This window comes from Aspergillus glaucus (genome assembly GCF_001890805.1).
Source record: "Aspergillus glaucus CBS 516.65 unplaced genomic scaffold ASPGLscaffold_20, whole genome shotgun sequence".
Lineage (NCBI taxonomy): Eukaryota > Fungi > Ascomycota > Eurotiomycetes > Eurotiales > Aspergillaceae > Aspergillus > Aspergillus glaucus.
The window spans coordinates 375,126-400,981 of record NW_019170472.1 but is presented as its reverse complement, the minus strand read 5'-3'; the positions used below and the strand labels follow the sequence as shown (position 1 = coordinate 400,981).

Below are 25,856 nucleotides of genomic sequence, written 5' to 3'. Positions count from 1 at the left end.
CCATATTGATGGTCCGGAAGCCAGGTGGTGTCACGAGCTCGGAATAGTAGATACTAACGAATCGAATTCCTACCTAAACTATTGTAGCTATCGACGAGAATATCGAATCTGAGGAAAAAAGAGAAGAGGAAATCTATCTAGGGTAAAAGAGGAACTTTATAAGCGTTTGCTTGACGTCGCTAATGTCTCGTCTGGCGTGTTGATGTCGTTTGCCTGTGTCAGTCTTTGACGCAGCGTTGAGCCGTCGCTGTGGCCGTAGCCGTCACAACATTCTGGAATGAACTATGTTGAATCCTTGAAGTTCAGCTGAAACTCTCAACAGCTTACCATGCTCAAACAGATGGGCAGACAGAGATTGTGAATCAGCACATTGTCAACTGGCTGAGACCCTTTATCAACCACTACCAGGACAATTGGTCTGAGCTACTGCCACTGATTGATTTTGCTGTGGCCACTTTGCCTTCTGAATCAACCGATGCATTACTGTTCCTTGTTAATTGTGGATATGAGCCCTGGACCTCATTTGATTGGATGCCAATTGAAGGATCTCCTCCCCAGGATGAGAGGATTAGTCGACAACAAGCTCAGGAAACTGCCAAGAGAATGGAGAGCATCTGAACTGTAGTTGCAGAGCAGATCAAGTGAGCACAGGACCAACAGAAGAAGCAAGCAGACCAATGAAGATGCCCTGTTAACTTTGATGTAGGTGATAGAGTGTGGTTATCACTCCACCACTACCAGACGGATCGCCCAAACAAGAAGCTCAACAGCCAGATGGCAGGTCCCTTCCTGATCCTTAAGCAGGTGGGCAACTCTTACTGACTAGAGCTTCCTGGTTCAATGAAGATACACCCTGAGTTCTCACCTGACAAACTGCGTCGTGCCGCCAATGATCCATTGCCAGGGCAAGTCATAGAGCCTCCAGAGCCAGTCATCATCGGAGATGACCAGGAGTGGGAAGTGGAAGAAGTCCTTGCTTCTCGAATATACCGCCGACGACTGCAGTATCAGGTCAAATGGGTCGGATTTGATGAGGATTGAACATGGTATGCAGCAGGGAATTTCAAGGGCTCCCCACACCGCATACGCGACTACCACCGAAACTACCCTAATAACCCCGGACCGCCATGCCGTCTGCAGGAATGGCTGAAGGCCTGGGAGGAAGGGATTGATGAGATCAACGACCACCCTGATGATAATAAACCGACATAGAGTCTGGGGATAGACTCCGCCTAAGAAGGGGGGTTATGTGACGGCTCAACGCCGCATCAACGGCTCAACGCTGCGTTAAAGACTGACACAATAGAACGACATCAACACGCCAGACGAGACATTAGCGACGTCAAGCAAACGCCTATAAAGCTTCTCTTTTTCCCTAGATAGATTTCCTCTTCTCTTTTTTCCTTGGATTCGATGTTCTCGTCGATGGCTACAATAGTTTAGATAGGAATTCGATTCGTTATTATCTACTATTCCGAGCCCGTGACATTCATGTTAATTTACAGTTGCCCTGGGTGTATGCTTCACTTAGAGTTCGCCACTCAGGATTCAGCTAGTCTTCCATCAACTTTCTATTTGTGTCATCTTGTATGGTAGGGTGGACGACCTGGGCAATTTTGAGGGCTGCTCATCAGACATGGCCGTCGAACTACCCGTGCAATATAAAGAGGGGTGAGTAGCTTGGAGATCTATATTCATTTCATCCATAATTATGCTTACACCAGGTGATACTTAACATGAAACCAGAATAGCGATCTCTGAAGTTGAAATCTATAATTGACTGAGACATCGATACGGAAATAATGAGTGATATGTAGTAGTACATTTGTTGCGGCGGCTGATCAGTCTACAGGATGGCATGATCTACGCACGTTCAGAATGACTACTTGGACCGAAGCATGGACAGAGTTGAAAGCAACGATGCCCGAAGTCGCGCTCGTTGTCTTTGGAGCCTCATGCGTGACTTTGCAGTGTATTTCGGTATGGCGCATTGGAATACCAGGTAGTGGGTCGTAATCGATCATCAGATATTGATTTCAGTGACCTCCGATGTCGATGCAAATGCAATGCGTAGATGTGGACAAAAAAAAACAAAAAAAAAAAGACCTCAATCGAATCCAATTTTTCATTCTTTCCCCATTGTATATCCCCCCCATTTCTCTCTTAATCCAAATACGAAAAAAAGAGCCGATGGAAACAAGAGAAAACCGCTTTTTTGAGAAAAATTTTTATTCGTCGCATCAGAAGCCCATCCGTAAGATAGCACACGCTATGGCTATGACATTTTCGCCTTCCCGACCTCCCAGAATTATCATCTCATCTCATCTCGTCTCCATCGCAAGCAAGAGCGGAACCAAGGATATTCGGGGTGCAAGAGAAAAAAGAGGAAATCGAAGTGAGGAGGAAGGTTGTTTAGCGGAGACGGCGGGCCTCTCTCTCGGATTCGAGCAGGCAGAGGATGTCGTCGACCTTGACTGTTGCGGGGATTCTGGTTAGCTTGTGCCCTTGTTTTTCTTTCCATATTGGTTCCCGGTTCGCGCTGGCAATGTTCGTTTCGTAGTATGTCATCGTTTGGTGGAGTTGTAGTTGTGTCGTTGAATCGTGCATTGTTTCCACATTTCTGCCATTTTGTTGCCTCGTTCCACATCAATTCCTCCACTTATTTCAATTCGCATTCGTGATATCTCAACGGTTGTCGTGTTTTCGTAGTGGAAAAATCGATGCCATCGCGAACGGGAACCAACGAAAATCTCAAATCTCAAATCAATCGCATCGCATACCTGGGCCCTTGACGTTACGGATGATAGAACGCGAGGTGTCGTCCATGAACTCAACGCGGACCTGGGTGACACCACCACGGGAACCTGGCCTCGTTAGTCCTTCTGCCTTTCCCTCTATCCAAAATTCCAGAATTTATAGCGTACCGGTACGGCCGAGGACACGAGTGACCTTGACGAGCTTAGTGGGCTGCTTGTTGGCGGCGTCCATCTTGACTGTAGGATTGGGCTCGACGACAACGAGGGTAACGGCGTAAGAGGTGTGAAGATAGCGCTTGACAAGGCGAAAAGGAACAAAGTAGAGTAGAGCTCGGAATCGGAGGTGTGTGGATTTGTGCGCCTTCTGTTTTGGGTTTAGTCTCCGTCACGTTACGCGAGGGTTCAGGGCTATTGATACCTTGTTTTTCAGGCTTTCAGGCAGGAACTTTGAGTCATTCTTCAGGTTCAGATGTGTACAGATTACAGATAGGTTATTAGCTTATTGCTAGTTGTCAATTATTATAGTAGATTAACCAATTGACATTGTTCCTTTGATAGCGTGGGCGTCTTATATAGTAGCATCTGCCCCTCCGAACATCTACTCCGACGCCGCTCCGACTGCAACATCTTCCACTACTCGACAGACTGACTTCTTTCTGGCCTCTATTGGATAGAGCAATTCTCTAGGATATTGTCTGATATCTGTCTATCTAATTGTTATATATTCACCTCTTCACTGCGGTTTCCATTGCTCCTTGATACCCCTCGTCTGAAATTGCCCCGCGCTGATCGTCAAGATGGATCTTGTTAACCAGTGAGTCAATGATTCAATTGGGTTTGAATATAGGATACTGATAGCATTCCAGCCTCGAAGGAAGACTCCTCTTCGCCGTCCCCAAGAGCAAGTCCCCCCGCACATATACCTATAAGGACAAGAACCTAGCTAACAACGAAAAAAGAGGGCCGCCTCCAACAAGCAACCCTCGACCTCCTCGCCGGCTGTGACGTGCAATTCCGCCGCGAAACTCGCCTCGACATCGCTCTCGTCAAGAACCTCCCCATCGCCCTCATCTTCCTTCCCGCCGCCGATATCCCTACCTTCGTCGGTGAAGGCCGCGTCGACATCGGAATCACAGGCCGCGACCAGGTCGCCGAGCACGATGCCCAGCTACCCCGCGGACAAGCCTCGAGCGTTGAGGAGATCATGGATCTTGGTTTCGGGGGGTGCAAGTTGCAGGTGCAGGTGCCGGTGAAGGGGGGCTTTGAGAGTGCCAAGGATTTGATTGGGAGGAATGTGGTGACTAGTTTCACGGCGCTTGCGGGGCAGTTCTTTGCGGGGCTTGAGGGCGAGGGTGATGCTAGTAAGAAGACCAACATTAAGTATGTTGGGGGGAGTGTTGAGGCTGCTTGTGCGCTGGGTGTTGCCGATGGCATTGTTGATCTCGTTGGTACGTTCCCCTCACCTTCCCAATTTATGAACTTCTTTGAGAATGGGCTAACGAATGCAGAATCCGGCGAAACCATGAAAGCCGCCGGCCTCAAGGCCATCGACACCGTTGTCGCTAGCACCGCCATCCTCGTCAAATCCAAAAACACTACCAACCCCGTCGTGGACCTCCTCACCTCGCGTGTCCGCGGTGTCATCACAGCCCAGAAATACGTCCTGTGCCAGTACAACATCCCCCGCGGCGAACTCGCGACTGCATCGAACATCACCCCCGGCAAGCGCGCGCCTACCATCACCGCTCTTGAAGAGGAGGGTTGGGTTGCTGTTAGCTCGATGGTGGAGAAGAAGAACATTGCGACTGTTATGGATGAATTGAGTAAGGTTGGGGCGTCGGATATTTTGGTCTTGAACATTGCCAATTCGCGGACGGGTTGAGCTCTTTTTCTGGGGTTTGGTTTTTTTGGTTGCGTATAATACATAGGAATGGTATGGCATGGTTATGGTTATGTCTTTAGGTTAATGTTATGCTATGCTTATAGACCGTTCATGATAACAGTTGAATATAATTCATTAGCTTATTGCGTAGGTATATCCATCATGCATAATATACAGTAAACCTAACCGCTAAACAACGGACAACAAACATAAAACATAATACCATTTACAACTGCTCCGCACTACCAACCAACCTCTCAATCAACCCATCACTCCCATCCTCCGTCATAACCTCCCCAACAGCATTCACTAAGCCCCCCAACCTCTTCCGCCGAATCTTCTCCTCCAACTCCGCGCTCTTCCTCTTCGCCAGATCCAGCAGCGGAGCAGGGAGGTTCGCTAAACGCGCAACATTCAACCCGTAACTCCGATGCGCGACGCCCTCACCCACCTCGTAAAGGAAGGTTATTTCCTCTTCTTCCGTGTTCGTCCCGGACTCCGTGAAACGCATGTGCACGTTACGGAGTTCATGGTCGCGGAAGGAATGCACCATATTCGATAGATGTTGGTAATGCGTGATGAAGAGTGTAAGGCTGCGAAGAGAGCGGACCATGTAATCCAGCACAGCCTGTGCAATAGCAACACCGTCGTGCGTGGATGTTCCTCGACCCAATTCATCAAGGATAACTAGTGATCGCGGGGTCGCTTGTTTGAGAATATCTGCTGTTTCGGATAATTCAACCATGAACGTTGACTCGCCGGCGAGCATGTTATCGAACGCGCCCATGCGCGTGTATACGGCGTCGAGCATGCCCAGTTTTGCGGACTGCGCGGGGACATACGAGCCTATTTGGCCCATGATGGCGATTAGTGCTATTTGGCGGACGTAGCTTGATTTACCACCCATGTTTGGCCCTGTGACTAGTAAGGCGCGGGTTTTGTCAGAGGCCATGTCGATGTCGTTGGGGACGTATGTGTCTAGGAGTAATTGTTCGACCATGGGGTGACGGCCTTGTTCGACGCGGATGCATGTTTCGTCTGTGTATTCGGGTTTCGAGTAGCCCGGTTGGTTGGCGATTGTGGCGAGGGAGATGAGGCAGTCTAGTGTTGCGAGGGATTGGACGCTGTCACGGAAGGATTGGTAGTGTGTAGATATCTCTGCGAGGAGGGAAATGTATGCTTTGTCGCAGGCTGCTGCTAGTGCTTCTTTGTGTTGGTCGCGTTGGCGGAGGAGTTGGATTACTTCGGGCGTGTGGAAGCGTGAGACTTTCTTGGTGCCGCTGACTTTGACCCATGAGGCTGGTACGTTTTTGATGTTCGAGGAGGTGTTTTCGACTTCGATGAGGTATTCGATGCCAGCTACAGCGGCGTAGTCGACCTTCTTTTTGCCTATCGTTTCACCAGCAACGGTACGGTGCTCTGATAGGTCGTGCTCGACGCTGGCTATGCCCAGCTTCTCTTCGCTGATTTCTTCTGTTTCTTCAGACTCACGAAAGAAGGCGTATTTGTCGTCACTTTTGGCCGCGTGCATGTTGATCTTGTTCAGGAAGAATACCACATCTTCCAGAATAGTCGGTAACGATGCCAGAGCTTCGCCGACAACAGAAGACTTGAACCCGGTATCAGCCGGCGACTTGATATCAGAAAACTCCTGCGCAATCATCTGCATCGTCTGCAGAACAGTGAGGAGTTCCGGTCGAGTGCACTGCATCTGTCAGCTATCATTCAGTTCACAACCAAGTGGAGGAAATGCCTACCTTCCCATAATAAATCCGAATCAAACTCCTCTCAAGATCACTCCTAATCTTCCCCAACAACCCCTTAACTCTCTCCACCGAACCCGTCCTCTCAGAACTCATCAACTCCTCCACTGCATTAATCCTCTTCTCAAGCTTCTCCTTATCCAGCAACGGCCGTCCCACCCACTTCCGCAGCATCCTCTGTCCGAACCGCGTATGCGTGCGGTCCAGCGTCCAGAATAGACTCCCCTTGGCAGAATGGTCAGTCTGGTTCTGGTAGATCTCCAGACTGACTAGTGTATTTCCGTTAAGAAGCATGTGTGAGCGCGCAGAGAAATGTTGGAAGTATTTTGTCAGTTCGAAGACATGTTCGAGGCCGTAGTCGGTCATGTGCGAGATCATTGCGGACAGACAGATGGTGACTTGTTCGGGGAGGCTGAGGACTTTTTGGAGGAGGTTGCTTGCTTGCGCGTCGTCTGCGGCGTTGCTGGACTTCATTTTCTCGGCGTAGAAGCTTGAGACGTGGCTGTGGGATTCTGCAGCTGCAGTTTTCTTCTTCTCGGTCCTTTCGACACGGACTTTGTCGCCAAAGACGTTCAACTTGCTGCCGGAGAGATGCTGAACCAGCTTTTCAGTGGCTTTTGAGAGTTCGCCCACGATAAGAAGCTCGCAAGGTGCAATATGAAGTAACCTTGTCTCAATCTCACTCCGCATGAACCCATCTTCAAAGTCATCGTAAATCACATCCCCGGTAGCCGGCTGGACAGCCACTATACCAACATGCACCTTCTCATCATTCCCCCAGCCCTTCGCATTTGTCTCCGTAATGCAAAGCAGGTATCCCGTTGCAGGTGACCCCTCCGAAACCGCAGGAGCAGGACCCTCCATTCCCTCCACATCATCGATATAAGTACCCTTGGTGTAGAGGCTGGTAAGCTTGCGGCCAAATGGTGCATTGCGGTTGTCGCCAGCTGCTTTCAGCGCAGCCGTTTCCATCTGTCGAACCACGCCAACTTTGTATCCTGCCGTAATGAGACGCTTCACGTGTACATGCAGTCGATAGACGGGGATACTCGCGGATGCGAAACGGTCGATATGTGCTTCGGAGGGGTCTGCCAACGGATCATAATCAGCAACGTTTCCGGTAAAGCAGGATTGGAAATGCATACGCTCATCATATCTCATCTTCCCCGGAATACAAACAATACTCAACTCCCTCGCCGCAACCCGCGCATCTTCCCCAAAAAACCGAAACTTATACCCAACCTCCACCACCAATATCGTATCCATATGCTGCCTCTTAACATCAATAACCTGCTTCTCCAACGGCGTCAGTTTGCTCCCGCCCTTCTTCGTCGCTTTCCCTTTAGGTGCCGGTTTCGCGGGTTCCTCGTCGTCTTCAGCTTCGGCGGCGTCTTCGGTGCCTCCGGTGGTATCTTTGGTTGCGTCACTTCCGATTCCGATTAGACAATCTGCGCCGCCGAGTCTCTTGACGAATTTGTGGTGTAGCTTTTCCTTCTCTTTCTGTCGTCTTTTAGCATCCGGATCGTCGGTTTGTGTCTTCTCCGCAGAATCAACAGCAGGTGAACTCGTAAACTTGGACAAATCCGTCTTTTGACTTGCATCAGCCACCGGATCCTGTTCCTCTGCAGCTGCAGTTGACGCTTTCCGGCCCGAGTCCTGACTCCCATTAACCCTTGCCCGCTTCGGCGCCGGTGCCACTACTTCCTCGTCCTCATCCTCCTTCTCTTTAATCACTCGATCCTTATTCTCCTTATCCCCTCGAGAATCCCCTCTCTCTTTCGGTTTCGGTTGCGGTTGGCTACCCGCGCCACTCGGCGATTGCTGCGACGAAGACGGCTTCTTCCCGAAAAAGCTAGCGATCGTGGGCTGTTTCCGCTTCCGATCCGGTGGAGACGAGGCAGATCCTTGCGATGAGGGTTGGGGCATTTTCGTATCAATTGTAGTGGTCTAGAGCGATTGCGCGGGTTGGTTGGTTGCGGTGATTAAACGATGGGCATTGCACGGGGGATACGGGATGGTCTAATCCCTTGCGAGGTGGCTTGTATTAATGTAGTCTAGTAGTAAGCAGTAAAGAGCTGGTCAAGGGTCAAATGAATATTTTCTTTGAATTCGATATATGTACTCTGTACAGATGCTCCGACAGGAACCGCGGAACTTGACGCGTCAACGCGCTAAATTGTCGCGATGGCGTTTTCGCTTATATAAGCAGCCCTATAAGTGACTAGTTAACTATGTACACCCCTGTACATTGTTCTAAAGACGCAGGAAGAGGACTTTAGGAGGGACTTTGGATTTGAGAGTGATTTCTGCAACGAATATCTATTATTATACATTATATAGCACATGAGTTCATTCGCTAGTGCATCAATCGTATGTATATATATTCGATAGAAGAAGAGAAATGTAACAGACTGCGCAGGTAAAGAGATCAATTGATAGTCAGTAATGAACCATGCATTCGTATTGGCAATATGCTAATCATAATGAAGCTGCTAAAACAAAATGGGTAATCTCAATGCTCTCTCCGATGTGGGTATAATAAAACATGCTAACGCTATATGCTCAAGTTCAATGCCGTTGATCAGTCAAAAAGTCCAAATACAAATGCCTTAGCTCCTGCGCCGTTGTTTTCACGTTGCGAATGATACAAGAAGTATAGCGGAATACTCGTGGGGGTACATAGTAAGCAAAGGTCGCCTATTATGAAGGGCATCCGTTCAAACAAAATTGTTCAAACTCTTCTTCCTCCATGTCAGAGATCGTTGCGTCGGGCGAGAGATCACGAAACACAGACGGTTCCCTGTAGTTGCTAGAGTGGGTACCCATGGGATATATATGGTCTTCATCGGGCATTTTCGGCAATGAGGCCGTCAATAGAGTTGGCATCTGGTCGTGAACGTCAAACAGACCGAGTCCGACCCGTGGCTCATCGCCAAAGAAATACTGCGACGGAAAGGCAGCGTCACTAGTATAGTCCTGGTTTGAGTCGGGGGAATCCCAATCAAAAGGACTGTCAAGACTCTCAGGCACATCCAAAAATGGCTCGATGTCCTCCTTGCCCGTAGAAGCGCTACCGGGTCCTTGCATAAGGTTCGTACCATGAGCGCTGGTAGTTGATTGAAGCGAATTTGAGAGCAGATCATTCCCACGAGAAACGGCGGAAATCTCAGGCTCTGGTTCAAGCTGATCAGGTTCCCGGACACTTATATCGTGACTGCTCGGTTCATCCAGAAAAACTGAAAATCCCCTGCGAGGCTTCGGTCCCTGTCTTCGGAGGGTCAATTCGAAGTCGTCATCATCATCGACTCTACGCGAAGGGCGATTGTCGACACCACGAAACATGAGAAACCGAGGGGCACTGGGTCTGAGAACACGAGCACTTCGTCGAGGCTGTACTCGGACTTTCTTGCTAGAGTCCTTCCCGGTAGACTTCTTAGACCGTTTCCTAGTCTGGACACGGTGAGTGTTGGGGTCGGCTTCAGAAAGGATCCGCTTTGGGCGAGGAACACGCTTGGGAATCGGTGTCTCCCCAGGGAGAGGGCTACCGTCATCCACATCTCCTGATATCACACGTTGCTTCCGTAGTATGCCTGTGGGAGAGAAGACAAGCTCCGTCGGTTGCACGCCCATCGAGGTCTTTTCCATCCTCCTCAAAACACTCTCGTCCTTCTTCTGGTTTCGCTTGCGTCTCATCTGCTCCGTGGCAGAGTCGAATATATCCATCCCGGGCCATAAAACGCCCTTCAGCCTCGTGATCTCATCTGCCCTTTCCCTTTCTGCCTCGGTGATACGCGGGGAATCGAAACAATCGTCGCCTTCAACGAAAGGGTCATAGCTCATAGATCGACGCAACAGAGAAAAGCTGGTGTCCATGCTGCCGTGAAACCTCGTATCCCAATCTGGTATGCTTTGCAAGAACACACCGCTATCGTTATCGGGTTCAGACTCGCATTCCTGTTTCCACGGCGTGGGGATAGGCCTCGGGGGCGTCACCGGTAACGGGTGGGCATGGGAAACACGATTCGAAGGCGTAGCCGGCCGGGTGTAGCTGGCATAAAGCGTATCATTCTCGTTGGCAGCAGCATTGCTCGTGGTCATGAACGGATTCGACAGACGAGGGTCAAGTACGGTAGGCAACGACGGGCGAGCAGGGGGATCCGGGTTCTTCGGGCTAGCTGTAGCTTGGGCCTTGGCCATCTTCTTAACCTGATGACCCTTGCCATTCTTTCCTTGGGGCTTCTTCTTGCGAGCTTCCTTCAAGGCCATCCGATCAGAGAGTAACTTGGGGAGGTTATTGTCTTTGTACCACAAGTCATAATCGTCCAACAATTCCGCAGCCTGCGGTTCCTGTTGACTGCGTATCTGGAGCTTGAAGTAATTGGACAAGTGGGCCTTCGAGGAGACGTGAGTCAACAAGTGGGAGACATCGCTGAAGGAGGGACGTTTGGGACAGATATTGCACAAAAGTGCATCTGCGTCCATTATGACCAGACAAAACGAAGAGTGGAGAGAAGGATGAACGACCAGGGAAGCAGCCGATAAGAGATGCTGACTCCTGCTTCCACATGCAAGAAACAAGCACAAAAAGGACAACGACAAAACACCAAGATAAGAAAGACTCAACCCGGAGTTCCAAATAACACCGGGAGATAGAGAAGTGACGAAGAATGGTTGAGGGGGGAAAGAATCGAGAAAGAGAGGATGGCCAGTATTGTCGAGGAAGGAAGAAGAAGAGAAGCGGGAAAGGTTGATGGCAGAAGATGGGAAGGTGCAGCAGGACCGCCCAAACGGGAAGGTGGTCACGTTTACGGAGAACACCGAGATGGGATGAAAAGGCTAGACGTACATACTAGCAATTGAATAAAGAACAGTATCAGTGGCCGTGTCAATTATCATTAAATTTATAATTATCTATCAATTCTTACAGAAATGTGCCATTGGATCTTAACAGCCGACTGCGAGGCCATTGTGGAGGGGTATGAAGCGGAATAAGTAACAATGGCGTTCTCTCTTCTCCTGCCTTGTATCCCATACTCCATTGAAAAGAAGAACGGGTTATTAGATTGGCGGAGGTTGATGGCCTACGAACTGCAAAAGAAACAGCGTTCTGAAACGACGATGATGGCTACTTCGCCAAGCATTTCAATGTTACTGCTCTAGGCATACAACTGATTTTGTTAGTTCTATATTTCAGGGGCACCTGATCTGTTGGAGGAAACTTACTAGACTGGATCTACTTCCTTAGTACCCTCAAATTTCAGTAAGCTCAGGCCTGCAACTCCGAAGCATGTATGGAAGACGTCAACCATGTCACCAGGTCGATCAGCAAATCCTCCGGCCTCCGGGTCCTGCGAGCTGGTGTCAGTGATGGATCACCCCAAAAGGATTACAGCTAAACACACCTGACACCGTAGGATGAATGCAGCGAGCTTGCTTCCATCGACCCAATGAAGTCGACCGATCATGGCCAAGCTGGACATAACCCACCAGCTGTAACAGGAGTCTTCTAGTTTCTCCGGACGTCCATTGAGTCCGCCATTCTCCAGCTGTCTTTCACTAAGCCAACCAGCCAAACGGTCTTTGTTTATGGTATCCAATTCTCCTGCAATAGCCAGAGCCCCTACGCAGGTGAATACCTGGCCCGCATGCGACTCGGCTCCGGGACGGATACCGTATGCTCCATCTAAATTCTGACATCCATGGACATAGGCAACCGCCTTGGGAACATCGACCATATGAAGGAGTCCTAAGAGAGACAGGGCATTGAAAGCACCGTACAAGAAACGTGTGTCCAACTCACCCCATTCGTCTCCCATGAAGCATCCGGTTTCCTTGTCCTGTAATCCTGCAATGACTGTGATGGTTTAGCAAACGGTGATTGGTGAGAATACGATAGCATGAAGAAAAAAGATCATATCGTACAAGAAGCAACTTTTTGCTTGCCCCCAAGCCCGCGTTTGTCCAGTTCGTTCACAGCATCGAGCATGACGAGGACCTGAACGGCCGAAACCGTGTAGAGCATATGCGCATCATGGCCGGGGGCAGCACCGAAGCCACCATTGTCCCACAAGCACGAAAGGACAAAGTTGATCGATTCCTCACGAGATAGAGCTTCGGGGTGGTCGAGGAGATGTAGAGCCGTCAAGCCCCAGTAGACGCCATTGAGTCGTAGATGCTCCGTGAGCCAATATTCCAGCTCATCTCTCCTCTAGGCATCACCCGTCAACCGTGTTCTCCTCTTGACGAATGGCATATTAAGAATCACGCACAGTGTCAAGATTCTCTACATAGGCCACATGCTTGTCAGCATAAAGCTGCAGGTCCAATTTACTCCCGGCAGCACGTCCGGGGCCAGAGACCAGAGCCATGTTGGTATCTCAGGATGATCTTTCAGCTGTGGCAAGAAGGCTGATCTTTGTATGATTTGGTTCGTCCAGCCAAAGTGGCCGGGTAAGTATGGGGTCAGATGAGGGGTAACCACAGAAAAAGAAATGAAACAAAGTGTTGCGACGACTAGCCACGCCAGCTGTCAGATCCGTCAATCAACCAAGACTAAACGAGCAAATCATGCCGTCATTCAGGCTGTGCCGCACTGTATGTGTCAAAGGCACGTGTGAGTGAGAGAGAGAGAGAGAGAGAGTGTGTGTGTGTGTGTGGGAGGGGAGAAAAAGTTTTGCGGGAGTCGAGGTGATTTGACGGCCGGAGTTCGGATCAAGAGAAGGACCGACATCCGATAGCCGGAGCCTCACGTGACATATTGCCACAGGAGGGACGAGCGTCGGCGGGGCAGGTGTTTCAGAACCTTCCCCCTGAACAGTTATGCAGTCATGCAGCTCACCAAAATAGTACCCTGTATGGAGCACGCTGGGTACGTACCAGAGTACGTACTGCGGAGTTCTACTCGCGTACAGAGTACCGGCAAAAGTACGTATGTACCTGTAATCGAGATTGATTCTCTGCCAATTTTTGGTTCTACAGGGTACCCAAGTACCAGTACTTTGTACTATGTATGTACAAAAATAAAGTGGCGATACCGATCAGGGGTCAAGTCAAATTCTGCACAAATAAACTGTATGATATGCATAAATTATGCGCTACTGCGACGAGAGTTTGCTCTTGACCATTTTCAGTAATATTAATGCCCTCCCACGTGTCCTACCATTTGCTCAAGCGACTGTGTTGTTCTTATTGTCCGTCGAATCAGCATTTTCGAATGATTGTAATCCCGAAGTGAAAATTTACTGCTATGCCGGATCGGGCAAGTAAATGACGGAATTCGCCAACGAGCGTTGAGCAGAATATCCACTTTGCTTCTGTTCCTGATCCAGGGGTAGTTTTGACGGTGCACAAGCCCCTCGTTAACTGTACAGTATGGAGTACCTATGGAGCACGTAGGGTGAATTACTCAGTTATCCGCGGATGGCGACGTTGTCCTCGAGGTACTCCATACTGATGATTATCTTTATCTGATTATTATTCTTTCGTCAGAATAACAATACTTCATAGGGCGGGAAATAATGAAACATACGCACCGTTGGATAGTTATGACAGGAACCCATGGAACCATGGATGCAATGTTTCTGGATGAGTTCAGGAACCGGCTGATCCAAGCGTTATTCCGTTCAATTCCCCGGCAACGAGAGTACTCTGTGTTACAGATGGTATTTTCTAGATTCTATCTAATCTGTAATAGCATTTGAATATGTAGTGGTATTCTTCTACAATTCCGAATGTACTTGGATTGTTACCAAGTGCTGTGTACTATGACATACTTCGTACGGATGCCAATTATTTCACCCAAGAAGACTAGTGGCGAGTATGTGCGAGAACTAGTGTCAAGTCTGACCCCGTACTCCTTCTCATACTCTGATTGGCGGTCGAAAGTACATCATCCCGCCCATGGCTCCAGCTGCCATTCATAGTCCATCTGGGGCTGTTGATTGGTTCAAAAACACTCACCGCATCCACTCTCCGATCTTTCGGTGTACTGTTCCTGGGCGCAAAACAATGGTCATATTGTTCGTCATAATAGAGTGTACCCTGGACAGTCACACTGGTACGGAGTACATAGTCATAGTTAAGAGCATCAAGACATGGTTACTTTTGTACTCTTCTGGTCTGACCATACGAATCATTGGTGATCATAAACCTAGCTTCCCAATGTTTTAAGAGTTATTAAGTCAGTTCAACAGGCACCATTACTTACAGAGTTCGGATCATTACATGGTTCTGCGAGCATAATTCCTACTAATAATACCCTATCCCCACTGGGGAGCACTCTCTTTCTTACTGTGATACTCAGAGTGCTCCATCTCCTGACAACTGTCCGTCTTGTCTATCTTCTTGATCATTGCAAACGACATTACCCGATCGAATCCACGTCCAGGACCGTGCGTATTCGTACTCTATTTCTCTCTCTCTCTCTCTTTCTCTTCTGTGACGAAAGTAGTTGGTTGGAGCGTGCCTCGTTCCACTCTTTACCTACGGAGTAGAGCCCCTCTTACGCTCTTACGCTTTCTCTTATTTGATCTTTTTATTTACTCTTAACCGTCAATCTTTATCGCTACAAATTATTCCCTTTTTATTTTATTATTATTATTATTATTATTTTTTTTTTTTTTTTAAAGTTACTCTATCAGTGTGTGTGTGCACTTGCACTATTCCATCCTATCTCTCCTTTCGATCTCCACGACGTCTTCAACCACCATCGCCAATTCTTCTTCCAGCCTCCCTCGTGCGCTTCGTCTGTCTGTTTTCCTCGGACGGTGTTTCCATTATCGCAACGATTGGCGACAGGGCAAAAAAAGCAACGCAACCCACCACGAGAATCCCGTCGTCCTTATCCCACTACGTCAATAATCGTTACCCCCCAGTAGCAGCGACTGAATCACCACGCGGACGAGAAAAAGCAACCAGGACAACTGAACGAATCTGAGAGGAGGATTTGATAATAACATGGGTGCAGTTTGGTATGTTCTGATCTTCTTCTGTCTAGTTTCTTTTTCTTTCACGTCTATCCTTTCATCGCGCGTGGGGTGGCGAGTAGAGCTATAGTGGTCGTGCTGGTGCTGCGAATTCCCCATTGTTCGTTGAAACCACCACGGTGGAAACCTCTCCCCCAGCAAGGGGATCTTCTTTTTCTTTGCTGCAATGGAATCCGTCAAGTGCCAGCTTTATATTTATAGCTCTCCATTGTTTCATTCAAAGCCCCTACGTTGCTCTATCCCCCATTCGCGTCGCTCTCCTTGCGGTGCGCACCCTTTTGTTGCATCTTCTTCTTTCTCTTCTTTCGGCCTTCCACACACCCACCTCCCTCCTGCCTGCGTACCAGCACGGTCCTTTGTCTCGAGCCACTTTTTCCACTGACAAAAGCCATGTCGCTGATTTTAGATCCGACCCCATTAGAACTCTTCTCTTGTATTGCGCCCCCCAACATCGCGTCCTCCGTCCGCTCCAAACCACCCAGCCGCCGACGACTTCGCCAAACACAGTCAGACACAGACACGCCCTTTGAGAAGCGAAATAAGAATTGGAAAAGGCTGGTTTCCTTTCAATTCTTTTCTTTGAACGTGGGAGGCAGAAAAAAAAGGCACAGCGTTCGTCATCTCGCGGGACTTGTGAGAGAAACAGGCAACTAGTCCGGTATAAAAAAAAAAAAAAAGAGAAAAGAAAAAAAGAAAACAATATATGCCTCAGGGGCTTATACATAAGAGTAAGGCCTCATATATTTTGATTCATTTTGGTTGTGGATGGGTCAGGCAATATCTCTTAAAGGGCGAGAGGATCTGTCAATCCTCTCGTCATCCGGAGTACATGTCCCATTTCGTCCTCGTCCTCTTCCCCCCCTTATTCTCTCTTTTTTGAAATATGTCTCGCATGAACGGTTGGCTAACTTGCTCTTGCCATAAGAAAAACGGTCGATCGTGTTCCTCTTTTGAAGACTTGGATCATTAATCCGGTGCCCTGAAATATCACTTTCAAATCACTCGTCGCCGCAATCCCCCTTAACGCGCCGTGCTAGGCAACGTCTATCCACCACAGCCATTGCGAGACCCACGATCTTCCCGCTCCCTCACCAGTCAAAATGCCGTCGCGACACTCGGCCGTTCCTAATTTAGATCTAAGCTCTTTCTCCCTGCAGACGAATTTGAAGATCTCGTCTCCACTGTCACCGGGTGGCCAAAGCTCCGAGGGGCCGAGTCCCCTGACACCCCGTTCCCCTAAATCTTCATCGAGCTCACCATTCTTCAAGGGGACCACAATCCGTCCTGTCACCCAAGACTCTAATACCAAATCCACTAGTCCAACGATTCCACGCTCCCCTAGCTCCTACACAGCCGAACCACCTGCCACGCCAGGTGTCACGGCCATTCCCCAATACCCACCTTCCCCCAAGGATACTCCGCGTCATAACCGCGACCAGTCCCGGTCATTCTTTGCCAATCTCAAGGCCCCCAAGTCGTCCCACCGGGCCCAACGGTCTGACAGCTCCAACACCTCGAGTGACAAGCCCAAGAGTCGGGGGAGCTCGACAGATCGCAAGACTCCCATTTCGTCCAAGCAATCTGAATCATCTCCTGATTTGCTGGGTGCCGTTGCCCAACAAGAAGAAAGTAGGTTTCCGTGCTCCAAGGTCCGAGCGCGCCAGACGACTAACCAACTTTATCGGTAGATACGGACAATTCAGACGACAAAAACTCGCAATTGGGGATCAAGAAGGTAGGCTCGACTACCGAACCGGGCGTGAAGAAGAACAAGCCCCGTTTTGCGAACCTCTTGTCGCGTTCTCGTTCGATCAGGCTGGACGACTCGTCCACCAACCGACTCGCCAACCGACGCCCTTCCACGAGCTTCATGAGACTCGAAGACACCGCCAAGCGAGAATTCCCAGAACCCCCGAGATCTGCGACATTTCGGCCCGAGCGCCCGGTCAAAGCTACCGGAAATCAGATGGCTCGCAACTATACTGCCCAATCCCCTGTGGATTTTGGCAACGGCGCTGCTCGAAACAAAAACCTCGGTGGCGCAATGGCTCCGTCCGCGTCGTTAAGCCAGGTGTCAGGTGCCTCCGCTGCGTTGTTTAACAACATCAAGCAGTCCTCCACTGGCGCTGCGGACCGTATCGGCAAGGCCGGCAAGGGATTCTTCGGCAAGATCACCAGGAGTGGCAGCACCAACGAGCGCGAGTTGATCAATGATGACAACTATGTCTGCTCAGTCATCAATATGCCTATCATTGAACAGGCGCGACGCACCAGAATCTCGAAGCGACTCGAAGACTGCAAGGATAAGACGGAGTTTTGGATGCCCGCTTTGCCGTACCGCTGCGTGGAGTAAGTTTGCCGCTAGCTTACTTGACAGGCATCTTACTAATGAACTTTATAGTTACCTTAACTTTAAAGGCTGTGAAGAGGAAGGTCTCTATCGTGTGCCTGGTAGTGGAAAGGAAGTGAAACACTGGCAGAGACGCTTTGATACAGGTGAGTCTCATTGTTAATATTCTGGCTTCGCTGTTGCTAACATGTTTCAGAACTTGACATCGATCTCTTCGAAGAACCCGATCTGTACGATATTAACACTATCGGTTCGTTGTTCAAGGCATGGCTTCGCGAATTACCCGATGAATTATTCCCGAAGGAGACGCAAGCTATGATCGCTGAAAAGTGCGAGGGAGCAACGACCGCTCCACAGCTGTTGAAGGACGAACTCTCGAAGCTGCCACCCTACAACTACTACCTTCTCTTCGCCATCACCTGTCACCTCAACCTCCTCCACTCCTATGTCGACCAAAACAAGATGGACTACCGCAATCTTTGCATATGCTTCCAGCCATGTATGAAGATTGACGCCTTTTGCTTCCACTTCCTGGTCTGTGACTGGAAGAACTGCTGGCAGGGGTGTTGGACGGAGAAGGAGTACGTCCAGATTGAAAAAGAGATGGATGAAAAAGAGCAGGCGGCCGCACAGGCCAAGGAAGAAGCTGAATCGGAACCGCACGCGAGTGACAGAGCCATCTCGTCCTCCGGTAGCAGCCAACCTGCTGCAGAAGAGGAGTCACAGCGTCCTCCTTCTCGTCCCGAGACATCCAGGGGCCGTAAACAGAGGCCAAAGGAAATCAATACTGGTGCAACTAGCAGCCACACTAGGAGCATTTCCCAACTACCTGAGCTTGGGCCACCGCTTTCTCCGATTCGAATTTAAACGACACTCACTTGCTTGCCATATTGGCTGACAGGACGTAGTCCTGATGATTTTCTTTTCCCGTCGATATCTTGTCCTCCATTACCTTCGAATTGCATCGTGAACCATTTCTCATTTCATTTGCACTTGATTACTTTTTGGAAAAAGGCTGGCCTACCTTGAAGCTCTCATTCTTTAATTGTGCCTGGCGCCAGCGGAAGATATCCAGAATTGCGTTCGTCTTGTACTTTTTTTTTTATAACCAACGTTTTCAAATCTCCTCTTTTTGGTTTTGGTTCTCGATATCGCTTGCGCTACATGATTTATCGGTTCTCTTTTTTTTCTTTTTTCTTTTTTTACTGTCCATACCCATGTCTATTTCCTTTTTCTGATGGTTGGTTTTCGCTGCATTGTCGTTTTGAAGTGCATGCCTGGCGCCTTTGGAGTCGGTCTGTATCTTTTGTCTCTTACTTTTTCTGTCTATCTTGTCTGTGTAGCTCTTTCTCATTTACTATTGTTTATGGCTTTGGCGATAGGATGGCAATCTGCTTTATTTCGTTTCCTACTTTTATATGGTCATATGTTTTTTTTTTTTTTTTTTTTTTTTTCTGTTTCATTATTATCGGCCTTGCAATGTTTCTTTTGTTTATGCACCCTTCTAGATTGGCTCTGGGTGCGATATTGTATGATAGGCGAGGCCAATTCAGTCGAGAATGACAGTAATTTTTGACTTGAGTAATTGTTCTGAATGTCTAAATGATGGAAAGTAAATCACAGCTTTTGATTTGTCTCAATGGCAGTATGTATAGTTCAACATAGCACAAACAAGAACCATCGACTCCAACCCAACGCCTTTTTAGTCCAACAAGAAGAAAGAAAAGACCAAACAGTATTAACCGCCTTAGTTACCACCCTTCCGAGCCTTCTTCTCATTCGATCGCATCTTCCTCTCATTCCTCCGTATCCTATCCTTCCGCTCAGCCCTCGACATCCCCCGCACAGAGCTGCCCTTCGCAGCAGCATCCTCCTCCTTCTTCCAATCCTTCTCATCAACCTCCACCAACCAATCATCATCATTCTTGTTCTTTCCCTTGTACCCCCATCTGGGCACCCACTCGCCCTTCTCCTCATCGTACACCAGCTTCTTGCGCCGCTCCTTGTCCGCAAGCGCAGCGCCAGGCTTCGAGTTGTACTTGCCGATGCCCTTCTTGCGTGCGAACAGCTCCCATTTCGTGGGTGGTTTGGGCGTGGGCAGGGGCTTGTGCCGGGGGAGCGCAGTGGCGGGCGGTGGGAGGGTGAGCAGCACGCCTTGTTGCGTGGAGGAGGTGATGGGGCAGGTGGTTATGAGTTGGTTGAGGAGGGATTGCACGCCGTCGCGGGCGGTGGCTTTGAGGGAGGCATTGAGGGGTTGGTCGCGGGGGAGTTCGAGGGGGTTTGGGTCGTTGGCGAGCAGGTGGCCCAGGTCGAAGGTGTAGGGGGTTGGCTTGGAGACGGTGACGGGGCTTTTCGTCGTTGCATTAGTTCTGGTTTCTGGTTTTTGTAGATGAGGAAAGCTTACAGTCTTTCAGGCTTCGAGTCGGCACCCGCTGTAGGAGTGTTTGCCATTTCGACTTCTGTCATTTTGATTGTTGTGCTGGTTTTCGCAAACAAAGCGCAGGTCAAAAAGTTGATGTTGGTGACGGAAGTTGTATGCGAAAAAATTGGTTCTAGATAAATTTTGGACCGCCGCTTTAGCGCGGCGTCGGAACCGGCGCTTAAGGGCGGCCGCCACACTATTCCTGTTTCAGTAACAGGAATAATCTGCTGTGCTCCGATTCCCCAAGTTAACATCTTCCACCAAAAACTACCCCATTTACCTCCACCAACTCTGCCAATTCGCAGCAGCTTGCTTGACAGTCAACCACTGGCCCGTGCCGGTGCATTGCAGTCAAACAATGGCTTCTGCTTTCTGCCGAGGCTGCCTCTCGCGGCTCCCTCGAGCAAGTTTCCTACCTCCGCCGCCCACCGTCCCCCGAACCACCACCACCGCAACCGCAGCAGCAACAACAGCCGGATTCCACACATCCGCCGTGCACTATGCCAACCCGACAAAGAAGAGCAACAGCTTGGACAGCGGGCCCAAATACCGCCAGGCCAAATCCGCTAAGATGAAGAGGAAGAAGCCGGTCGAGCGGACCCGTCCCCCACCCATCGGCGAGCGCAAGGCCCTCCGGAATCGCATCGTGCTGGGCAACCCCAATGCTCTGGAGCCGGCGGACATGCAGAACATTTCCGTTGAGAATATGGGGGACCCGCGCGTGCGTGGGTCGGTCGTTGGCCTGCCTGTGTCGATGCTGGAGCAGTTGAGGTCCGTTCATGCGTTTAAGAAAAGTCAGGGTTGGGGGTTATTCCGTCGTCCGGCGACTTTTATGAGGAAGGAGGCGTTGGAGATGGGCCGGTTGTTTGAGAAGATTTCGGGTGAGGAGCAGGGTAAGGTTGTTAAGAAGGTTATTACTGGTAAGGTGGGGTCGGGGAAGTCGGTGTTTTTGACGCAGGCTATGGCTATGGGTTTTCTGAAGAATTGGGTTGTTTTCACTGTGCCTGAGAGTGAGTACTCTTTCTGCTTTTTTGGTGACATGCAGGCTGACTAGGTTTAGCCCAGGAATTGGTCAACGCGCATACTGGTTACGCGCCGCTTGGCGACGCCAACCCCGGCCTCTACGTCCAGAATCAAGCCACTTCGCAGTTGCTGCAGCGCACGTTCAAGGCCAATGAGAAGGTCCTGTCCGGCCTGAAAGTCTCCCAGGAACACCCTGCTCTGAAGTCGCTGGTCAAGCCCGGCATGACTCTGGCACAGCTCACCGGCCTCGGTATCAAGGACCAAGCTGTTGCCTGGCCCGTCTTCCAGGCCTTGTGGGCTGAACTCACCAGCACGAGTGCGCCTCGCCCCCCCATCCTCGTCACCGTGGACGGCCTCTCGCACTGGATGCAGAACTCCGAGTACCGCACTGCCGACTTCAAGCCCATCCATGCCCACGACCTCGTCTTCGTGCGCCACTTCCTCTCTCTTCTCCAGCCCAGTACCAACGGCAAGTCCACACTCCCCAACGGCGGCCTCCTCCTCTATGCCACCTCCGGCTCCAACAGCCCGCGCATCTACTCCTTCGACGTCGCTCTCAAGCAGCTCGAAGCCACCACCTCGGGCATGAACCCTAAGAGCCCGGAATTCCCCCAGGTAGACGCATACCAGAAGCCAGACTCGCGCGTCATCGAGGCCTTCACCGCCCCGAAGCCCACCTCGGATAAGGAGGGTAAATTGGAACTGCAGCCCCTGTCTGGTCTCACGCCTGAGGACACCGTGGGGTACATGGAGTTCTGGGCAAAGAGCGGTCTTATTCGCCAACATATGAATTTCCAGTGGGTGTCGCAGCTGTGGACCAAGTCTTCTGGTGGTGTTATTGGAGAGTTGCACCGTCTCGGGGGCCGGCTTAGGGTTCCTCAGCGTACTTGATCGGTTTTCGGTTTAGTTATGACCTGGTTTTGTGATCACATCCAAGTCCGTTAGATGGCATATGATGATGGATGTGTCTGAAGATCTGTATTCTACTTATGCTCCAGTTTGGTTTCTTTTTCTCGTTGATTTGTATGGATAATGGAATTAAAAAATCTTTATGTTCATTGAACGGCCCCTCACGCTGGCAAAGACTTCATCATCGTGGCTGAGTACGCCGGAATAGTAATGACCCAATAGATTGTAGGGCTTCTCTATCACAGCCTCCTTATGCCCCATGCAGATCACGGATTCTACAAACACATCACGATTGTTCGATTACGGGATGCACTGCGTTCCTAAAATGGGTACGGCGCAGCAAGGCACCCACGATACGGGGGGCTAAGATATCAATCGTCGCTTTCCCCCGGGTCTCACTAGTCTTGATCACTGATTTCTCAATTTCTACCAAAATGACCGGCTCCCTCTCTATCGCCACGTGCGCCATCTACGCCGTCTTGATTATTCCAGTTTTGTACTTGCTTGTCAGACATGCACGCTTTGGCTTGGCTGGATGGCTTTTGCTGTCGATTTTTTGCGTCATCCGGATTGTCGGTGGTGCTTTGGAGATCAGCAATACTGGCACTGCTGCCGGCATCATCTCCAGCGTGGGACTCTCACCTCTGCTGCTAGCAACAAATGGCATCCTACATGAAGCGTGAGTGCTGACATATCTACCCGGAGCCTGAATATATGATTTGGCTAACTTGGACTGAAAATAGGAGAACATACCGCATCCGCACTGTAGGCTGGAAAGCCCCCGTGATCTTCGAATTCTTCGTGCATGGTCTGGTAGCCGCCGGGGTCGTCCTTACGGCCATCGGATCTTCTAAACTCCAGCGCCTTGACGAGCCAATCGACAATGCTGAGCAGATGGTCAAGGTGGGGATTGCTCTTTTGACTGCTGCATGGGGGATACTGGTCGGGCTGGCTGGACTGTCTTTTGCCGCACCACGGGCAAAGTATGGCGCCGTCGTACGCGCAGGGACAATAGTGAGTTTTCCTGTCACCCAAAGCCTGCATGTGGTAGAGCAAAATTAACCGCCCCCAAAACCAGCTGGTCACCTCCGTCTGCCTAGCCCTCGTCTTCATTGGTATCCGCGTCTTGTACACTCTTATCGTCCTGTGTACACAGAAAGTATCTTTCACCCTGGACTACGGTACCCTTGCACTCCGCGTTGTGCTCAGCTTCCTGCCCGAGGTGATCGCGGTGATCATCTACATCTGCGCGGGTATTATGACGCAGTCGGCAGCGAGCAAGCTGGCTAATGATGAGCTGGAGGATTCGTCGGCTCGGAGTGCGTGAAGCAACGATCTTATGTGTGCTATGTTTTTGTTATTTAGCGTTGCAATTCGGTAATAAATACCCATTTGAAGTTTACACGGAGTACAAAGAGCTACAGCGTATTTGGAGCTTAGTCTATACGAAGTAGCACTTTTTTTGGTCGCCTCTGGACAATTGTTGGAATTAGCGTAGGCTAATGGACCATGGATATGCTACGTAGGGGCCTTTGTGTTCTCTCCCATGCCTACAGGATTGATACAGAATAAACAACAAAAAATGATAAAAATCATGATTCCTTGTAGGTCCAACTATGTGTGTCAGCCAAGATATCATGGAGGTGATACTCCAATGTCCAATACTGCGCTGGTTCCCTCTCCGGCTGGCGCGTTTTCAAGAATCGATCCGATGGCCTGCTCATCCTTTTCTTTTTCCTGGTTGCCAGAATGCAATCCAGATTCAAGGAAAGTAATATCCATCCCTTCCCCAAGGGCGCTCGAACTAGCTATGAAAGTTTTGGAAGACACTCTTTGCACTCCTGTTAGTTGCGCTTACTGGCCTAGCCTCTAGGCAGGGGTATGGCTTTACCCGATACCGATTAAGACCAGGAGAACAAACTGGCTCATGGGCACCGGCATCAATCTTATCGCGGATGGCTCTGCTATATGCTTGGAAATCGGCATCGATCATCAGGCGAGTAAGAATACATGTTCCTCGCTTTGTTAACCACTGTAGTGCGGCTCCAAGAGGTCAAACAATGTCTGGCGGTTCTCTTTCTTAACAGTCTTTTCAATTTCGACCGTCCAGGCCACATCGGCCTCAGATATCAGGTTGTTTATTATATTTGCATGGTGCCAAAGTCTCGCATGATCCGAGAAAAAAATCGTTGTAACTGGAAATGAAATCGGCACATCCATCCATAGGCTGTAAGTGTGAGTCAAAGTACTCTGACAACTCGGGCATCACTTGATAAAATATAGGGGATTTCATCTGACTAGGAAGTGCATAATTCCAATCACTAGCCAGCATCAATAGGACGCCATTTCCAAGTCCTTGCATTGACCACTTGTTATCAATCACATAGGTGTCCTTGACGCCAGCAGCAAGGGAAATCCTTGCAGTGACTTGCTCAAATGTTTCCCGTCGAATGTACTCTTGCACTATTGCACTGGTATTAAGCAAGCGAATACAACCCCGGCCATTTCCAGAATGGTAGCACATCCCCTCCTGCTCTGCATTTGGCATTCTTGCACGGAAATATCCAGCCCCTTCCAAGATTTTTGCTGCTTCTTCTATATCATTCACCAGCAGCCCAAGATCCAAGACTTGAAAGTCGTATGGGTCACTGAACACGCCATGGTGTCTGTATAAGCCATGGTATTTGAAGACATCATGGGACGTCCAGACCTTGTATGGAAGCCCTGCTTCGCACAAGTGAAGGCATGGCTCCCATCGACTTCGAATGTCAAGAATTGGATCTCTCCTGTATTGTTCCGGCTCTAGGACGGATGATGGGAGTCCGCAGATTCTGGTCGCGAGGTTTCGAACTGGGAGTCGCACCATTGTGTAAAGAGAGAAGAAGAGGATAAAAAGTCACCCCTCGATGATGGTTCACTTACTGCTGTTGTACGTAATAGGCTTGGTCGTAGCCCTACCAAGTCATCCATGCCTGATCATTGGGGCACTAAGTGCATAGTTAGTTAGAGCCTTGGCAGAATAATACCATTTATGAAAAAACAGTGGGGACTCGGACTGAAAACGGAAAGGGAAAGCAAGGCTTCCGCAGAAAACATCTATAATAGTAGTCTATCAACAGTCGTAAAACATCAAACACATAAAGCACAAGAGAAGCAAACAAAACAATACAGAACAAGTGCCTTCGCCCCAAACGCCCAGGCATAAAAAGGAAACAAGTGAAAGAAAAAAAAGGTCTAAAACCTCCATCTCAATGCCTTCACATAACGGTCAATCATAGAGCCCCCATTATCCTCTGCCGATCGTGTTCGCTTTCGACTCGATCCACTACCTTCGCTCTTGGTATCGTCGTGGTCTTGACTCTGGGTCTCGGCCTGACTCTGGTTCTCACCCCGGTCTTGGTCTTGGTTATGACTCTGATCTTGATCCTGTCCCTGATCCTGGCTCCGACTCCGACTCTGGCCCTGGCCCTGTCCTTGACCCTGGTCCGCATCAGGGTCCGAGTCGTGATCTCGATCACGATCTTGACTAGGGTCATGGGGTGGGTAGCGAAACGGGTCTGGATTCGAGTCACTGCTCGAACTCGAACTCGCTGAAACATGCGGACTACTCGAGCTCCTCGGCCTGTTAGGATCCTCCGGATAAAAACCATAACGTGCAAAGAATCTTTCAGGATGGAGTTCAGGCCGGGTGAACTTCATCTTGGGCCATCTCCTGTTGGTTTGTGGCTGCGGTCGTTGTGGGTGTGCTGGTGCTTGTTTTGGTTGCG

General features: G+C 49.7%; 12 protein-coding genes across 12 annotated transcripts; 5 read left to right on the top strand and 7 right to left on the bottom strand.

Moving 5' to 3' along the window:
- Nucleotides 1–2,149: 2,149 nt before the first annotated feature.
- ASPGLDRAFT_50728 (uncharacterized protein) lies at nt 2,150–2,839 on the bottom strand. Its single transcript, XM_022547371.1, has one exon. It carries the CDS (start codon nt 2,605–2,607, stop codon nt 2,413–2,415), a length of 195 nt encoding a protein of 64 aa, XP_022397894.1. The 5' UTR covers nt 2,608–2,839; the 3' UTR covers nt 2,150–2,412.
- Nucleotides 2,649–3,271, bottom strand: ASPGLDRAFT_785084 (40S ribosomal protein eS28). Its single transcript, XM_022549971.1, has 3 exons — nt 3,175–3,271; nt 2,925–3,120; nt 2,649–2,864 (listed from the first exon to the last, which is right to left on the bottom strand). Exons 2-3 carry the CDS (start codon nt 2,986–2,988, stop codon nt 2,764–2,766), a joined length of 165 nt encoding a protein of 54 aa, XP_022397893.1. The 5' UTR covers nt 2,989–3,120; nt 3,175–3,271; the 3' UTR covers nt 2,649–2,763.
- A 22-nt stretch (nt 3,272–3,293) lies between these two features.
- Nucleotides 3,294–4,672, top strand: ASPGLDRAFT_50726 (ATP phosphoribosyltransferase). The gene is made up of 4 exons (XM_022547370.1): nt 3,294–3,570; nt 3,623–3,657; nt 3,716–4,204; nt 4,265–4,672. The coding sequence occupies exons 1-4, from the start codon at nt 3,554–3,556 to the stop codon at nt 4,636–4,638; spliced, it is 915 nt and encodes a 304-aa protein (XP_022397892.1). The 5' UTR covers nt 3,294–3,553; the 3' UTR covers nt 4,639–4,672.
- A 192-nt stretch (nt 4,673–4,864) lies between these two features.
- On the bottom strand, nt 4,865–8,327 carry msh3 (mismatch repair protein MSH3; the record flags this gene model as incomplete). Its single annotated transcript, XM_022541161.1, has 3 exons — nt 4,865–6,343; nt 6,396–7,489; nt 7,547–8,327. The coding sequence occupies 3 exons, from the start codon at nt 8,325–8,327 to the stop codon at nt 4,865–4,867; spliced, it is 3,354 nt and encodes a 1,117-aa protein (XP_022397891.1).
- A 512-nt stretch (nt 8,328–8,839) lies between these two features.
- Nucleotides 8,840–11,250, bottom strand: ASPGLDRAFT_50724 (uncharacterized protein). Its single transcript, XM_022547369.1, has one exon. The coding sequence runs from the start codon at nt 10,881–10,883 to the stop codon at nt 9,102–9,104; it is 1,782 nt and encodes a 593-aa protein (XP_022397890.1). The 5' UTR covers nt 10,884–11,250; the 3' UTR covers nt 8,840–9,101.
- A 27-nt stretch (nt 11,251–11,277) lies between these two features.
- Nucleotides 11,278–13,057, bottom strand: ASPGLDRAFT_84619 (Rab geranylgeranyltransferase subunit beta BET2). The gene is made up of 5 exons (XM_022550286.1): nt 12,671–13,057; nt 12,324–12,609; nt 11,804–12,255; nt 11,625–11,749; nt 11,278–11,569 (listed from the first exon to the last, which is right to left on the bottom strand). The coding sequence occupies exons 1-5, from the start codon at nt 12,767–12,769 to the stop codon at nt 11,527–11,529; spliced, it is 1,005 nt and encodes a 334-aa protein (XP_022397889.1). The 5' UTR covers nt 12,770–13,057; the 3' UTR covers nt 11,278–11,526.
- A 3,240-nt stretch (nt 13,058–16,297) lies between these two features.
- Nucleotides 16,298–18,957, top strand: ASPGLDRAFT_784504 (putative Rho GTPase activator (Bem2)). Its single transcript, XM_022549963.1, has 4 exons — nt 16,298–17,014; nt 17,074–17,734; nt 17,787–17,881; nt 17,932–18,957. The coding sequence occupies exons 1-4, from the start codon at nt 16,486–16,488 to the stop codon at nt 18,600–18,602; spliced, it is 1,956 nt and encodes a 651-aa protein (XP_022397888.1). The 5' UTR covers nt 16,298–16,485; the 3' UTR covers nt 18,603–18,957.
- On the top strand, nt 18,751–19,428 carry ASPGLDRAFT_784299 (uncharacterized protein). Its single transcript, XM_022549960.1, has one exon. It carries the CDS (start codon nt 18,900–18,902, stop codon nt 19,296–19,298), a length of 399 nt encoding a protein of 132 aa, XP_022397887.1. The 5' UTR covers nt 18,751–18,899; the 3' UTR covers nt 19,299–19,428.
- Nucleotides 19,429–19,482: 54 nt separating this feature from the next.
- On the bottom strand, nt 19,483–20,186 carry ASPGLDRAFT_68893 (ribosome biogenesis protein RRS1; the record flags this gene model as incomplete). The annotated part of the gene is made up of 2 exons (XM_022549308.1): nt 19,483–20,083; nt 20,140–20,186. The coding sequence occupies 2 exons, from the start codon at nt 20,184–20,186 to the stop codon at nt 19,483–19,485; spliced, it is 648 nt and encodes a 215-aa protein (XP_022397886.1).
- A 144-nt stretch (nt 20,187–20,330) lies between these two features.
- Nucleotides 20,331–22,261, top strand: ASPGLDRAFT_784384 (mitochondrial 37S ribosomal protein mS29). The gene is made up of 3 exons (XM_022549961.1): nt 20,331–21,167; nt 21,218–21,539; nt 21,594–22,261. The coding sequence occupies exons 1-3, from the start codon at nt 20,516–20,518 to the stop codon at nt 22,069–22,071; spliced, it is 1,452 nt and encodes a 483-aa protein (XP_022397885.1). The 5' UTR covers nt 20,331–20,515; the 3' UTR covers nt 22,072–22,261.
- A 262-nt stretch (nt 22,262–22,523) lies between these two features.
- ASPGLDRAFT_133369 (uncharacterized protein) lies at nt 22,524–23,416 on the top strand (the record flags this gene model as incomplete). Its single annotated transcript, XM_022541206.1, has 3 exons — nt 22,524–22,768; nt 22,833–23,103; nt 23,168–23,416. 3 exons carry the CDS (start codon nt 22,524–22,526, stop codon nt 23,414–23,416), a joined length of 765 nt encoding a protein of 254 aa, XP_022397884.1.
- Nucleotides 23,417–24,211: 795 nt separating this feature from the next.
- On the bottom strand, nt 24,212–24,955 carry ASPGLDRAFT_28423 (uncharacterized protein; the record flags this gene model as incomplete). The annotated part of the gene is made up of 1 exon (XM_022543755.1): nt 24,212–24,955. One exon carries the CDS (start codon nt 24,953–24,955, stop codon nt 24,212–24,214), a length of 744 nt encoding a protein of 247 aa, XP_022397883.1.
- Nucleotides 24,956–25,856: the final 901 nt, after the last annotated feature.

Bases quoted from the DNA above. Each gene is read 5' to 3' on its own strand.
- ASPGLDRAFT_84619 (XM_022550286.1), bottom strand. From the start codon at position 12,769: ATGGCTCTGGTCTCTGGCCCCGGACGTGCTGCCGGGAGTAAATTGGAC. The intron at 12,256-12,323 runs GTACGATATGAT...AAACCATCACAG, and splicing joins CAAGCAAAAAGTTGCTTCTT to TCATTGCAGGATTACAGGAC. The intron at 11,750-11,803 runs GTGTGTTTAGCT...ACCAGCTCGCAG, and splicing joins CATTCATCCTACGGTGTCAG to GACCCGGAGGCCGGAGGATT.
- ASPGLDRAFT_784299 (XM_022549960.1), top strand. From the start codon at position 18,900: ATGATTTATCGGTTCTCTTTTTTTTCTTTTTTCTTTTTTTACTGTCCA.
- ASPGLDRAFT_50728 (XM_022547371.1), bottom strand. From the start codon at position 2,607: ATGCACGATTCAACGACACAACTACAACTCCACCAAACGATGACATAC.
- ASPGLDRAFT_50726 (XM_022547370.1), top strand. The intron at 3,658-3,715 runs GCAAGTCCCCCC...CAACGAAAAAAG, and splicing joins CCTCTTCGCCGTCCCCAAGA to AGGGCCGCCTCCAACAAGCA. The intron at 4,205-4,264 runs GTACGTTCCCCT...TAACGAATGCAG, and splicing joins TGGCATTGTTGATCTCGTTG to AATCCGGCGAAACCATGAAA.
- ASPGLDRAFT_784384 (XM_022549961.1), top strand. From the start codon at position 20,516: ATGGCTTCTGCTTTCTGCCGAGGCTGCCTCTCGCGGCTCCCTCGAGCA. The intron at 21,168-21,217 runs GTGAGTACTCTT...GACTAGGTTTAG, and splicing joins TGTTTTCACTGTGCCTGAGA to CCCAGGAATTGGTCAACGCG. The intron at 21,540-21,593 runs GCACTGGATGCA...GCCCATCCATGC, and splicing joins GTCACCGTGGACGGCCTCTC to CCACGACCTCGTCTTCGTGC.
- ASPGLDRAFT_50724 (XM_022547369.1), bottom strand. From the start codon at position 10,883: ATGGACGCAGATGCACTTTTGTGCAATATCTGTCCCAAACGTCCCTCC.
- ASPGLDRAFT_784504 (XM_022549963.1), top strand. From the start codon at position 16,486: ATGCCGTCGCGACACTCGGCCGTTCCTAATTTAGATCTAAGCTCTTTC. The intron at 17,015-17,073 runs GTAGGTTTCCGT...CTTTATCGGTAG, and splicing joins CGTTGCCCAACAAGAAGAAA to ATACGGACAATTCAGACGAC. The intron at 17,735-17,786 runs GTAAGTTTGCCG...TGAACTTTATAG, and splicing joins TTGCCGTACCGCTGCGTGGA to TTACCTTAACTTTAAAGGCT.
- ASPGLDRAFT_785084 (XM_022549971.1), bottom strand. From the start codon at position 2,988: ATGGACGCCGCCAACAAGCAGCCCACTAAGCTCGTCAAGGTCACTCGT. The intron at 2,865-2,924 runs GTACGCTATAAA...TAACGAGGCCAG, and splicing joins TCGTGTCCTCGGCCGTACCG to GTTCCCGTGGTGGTGTCACC.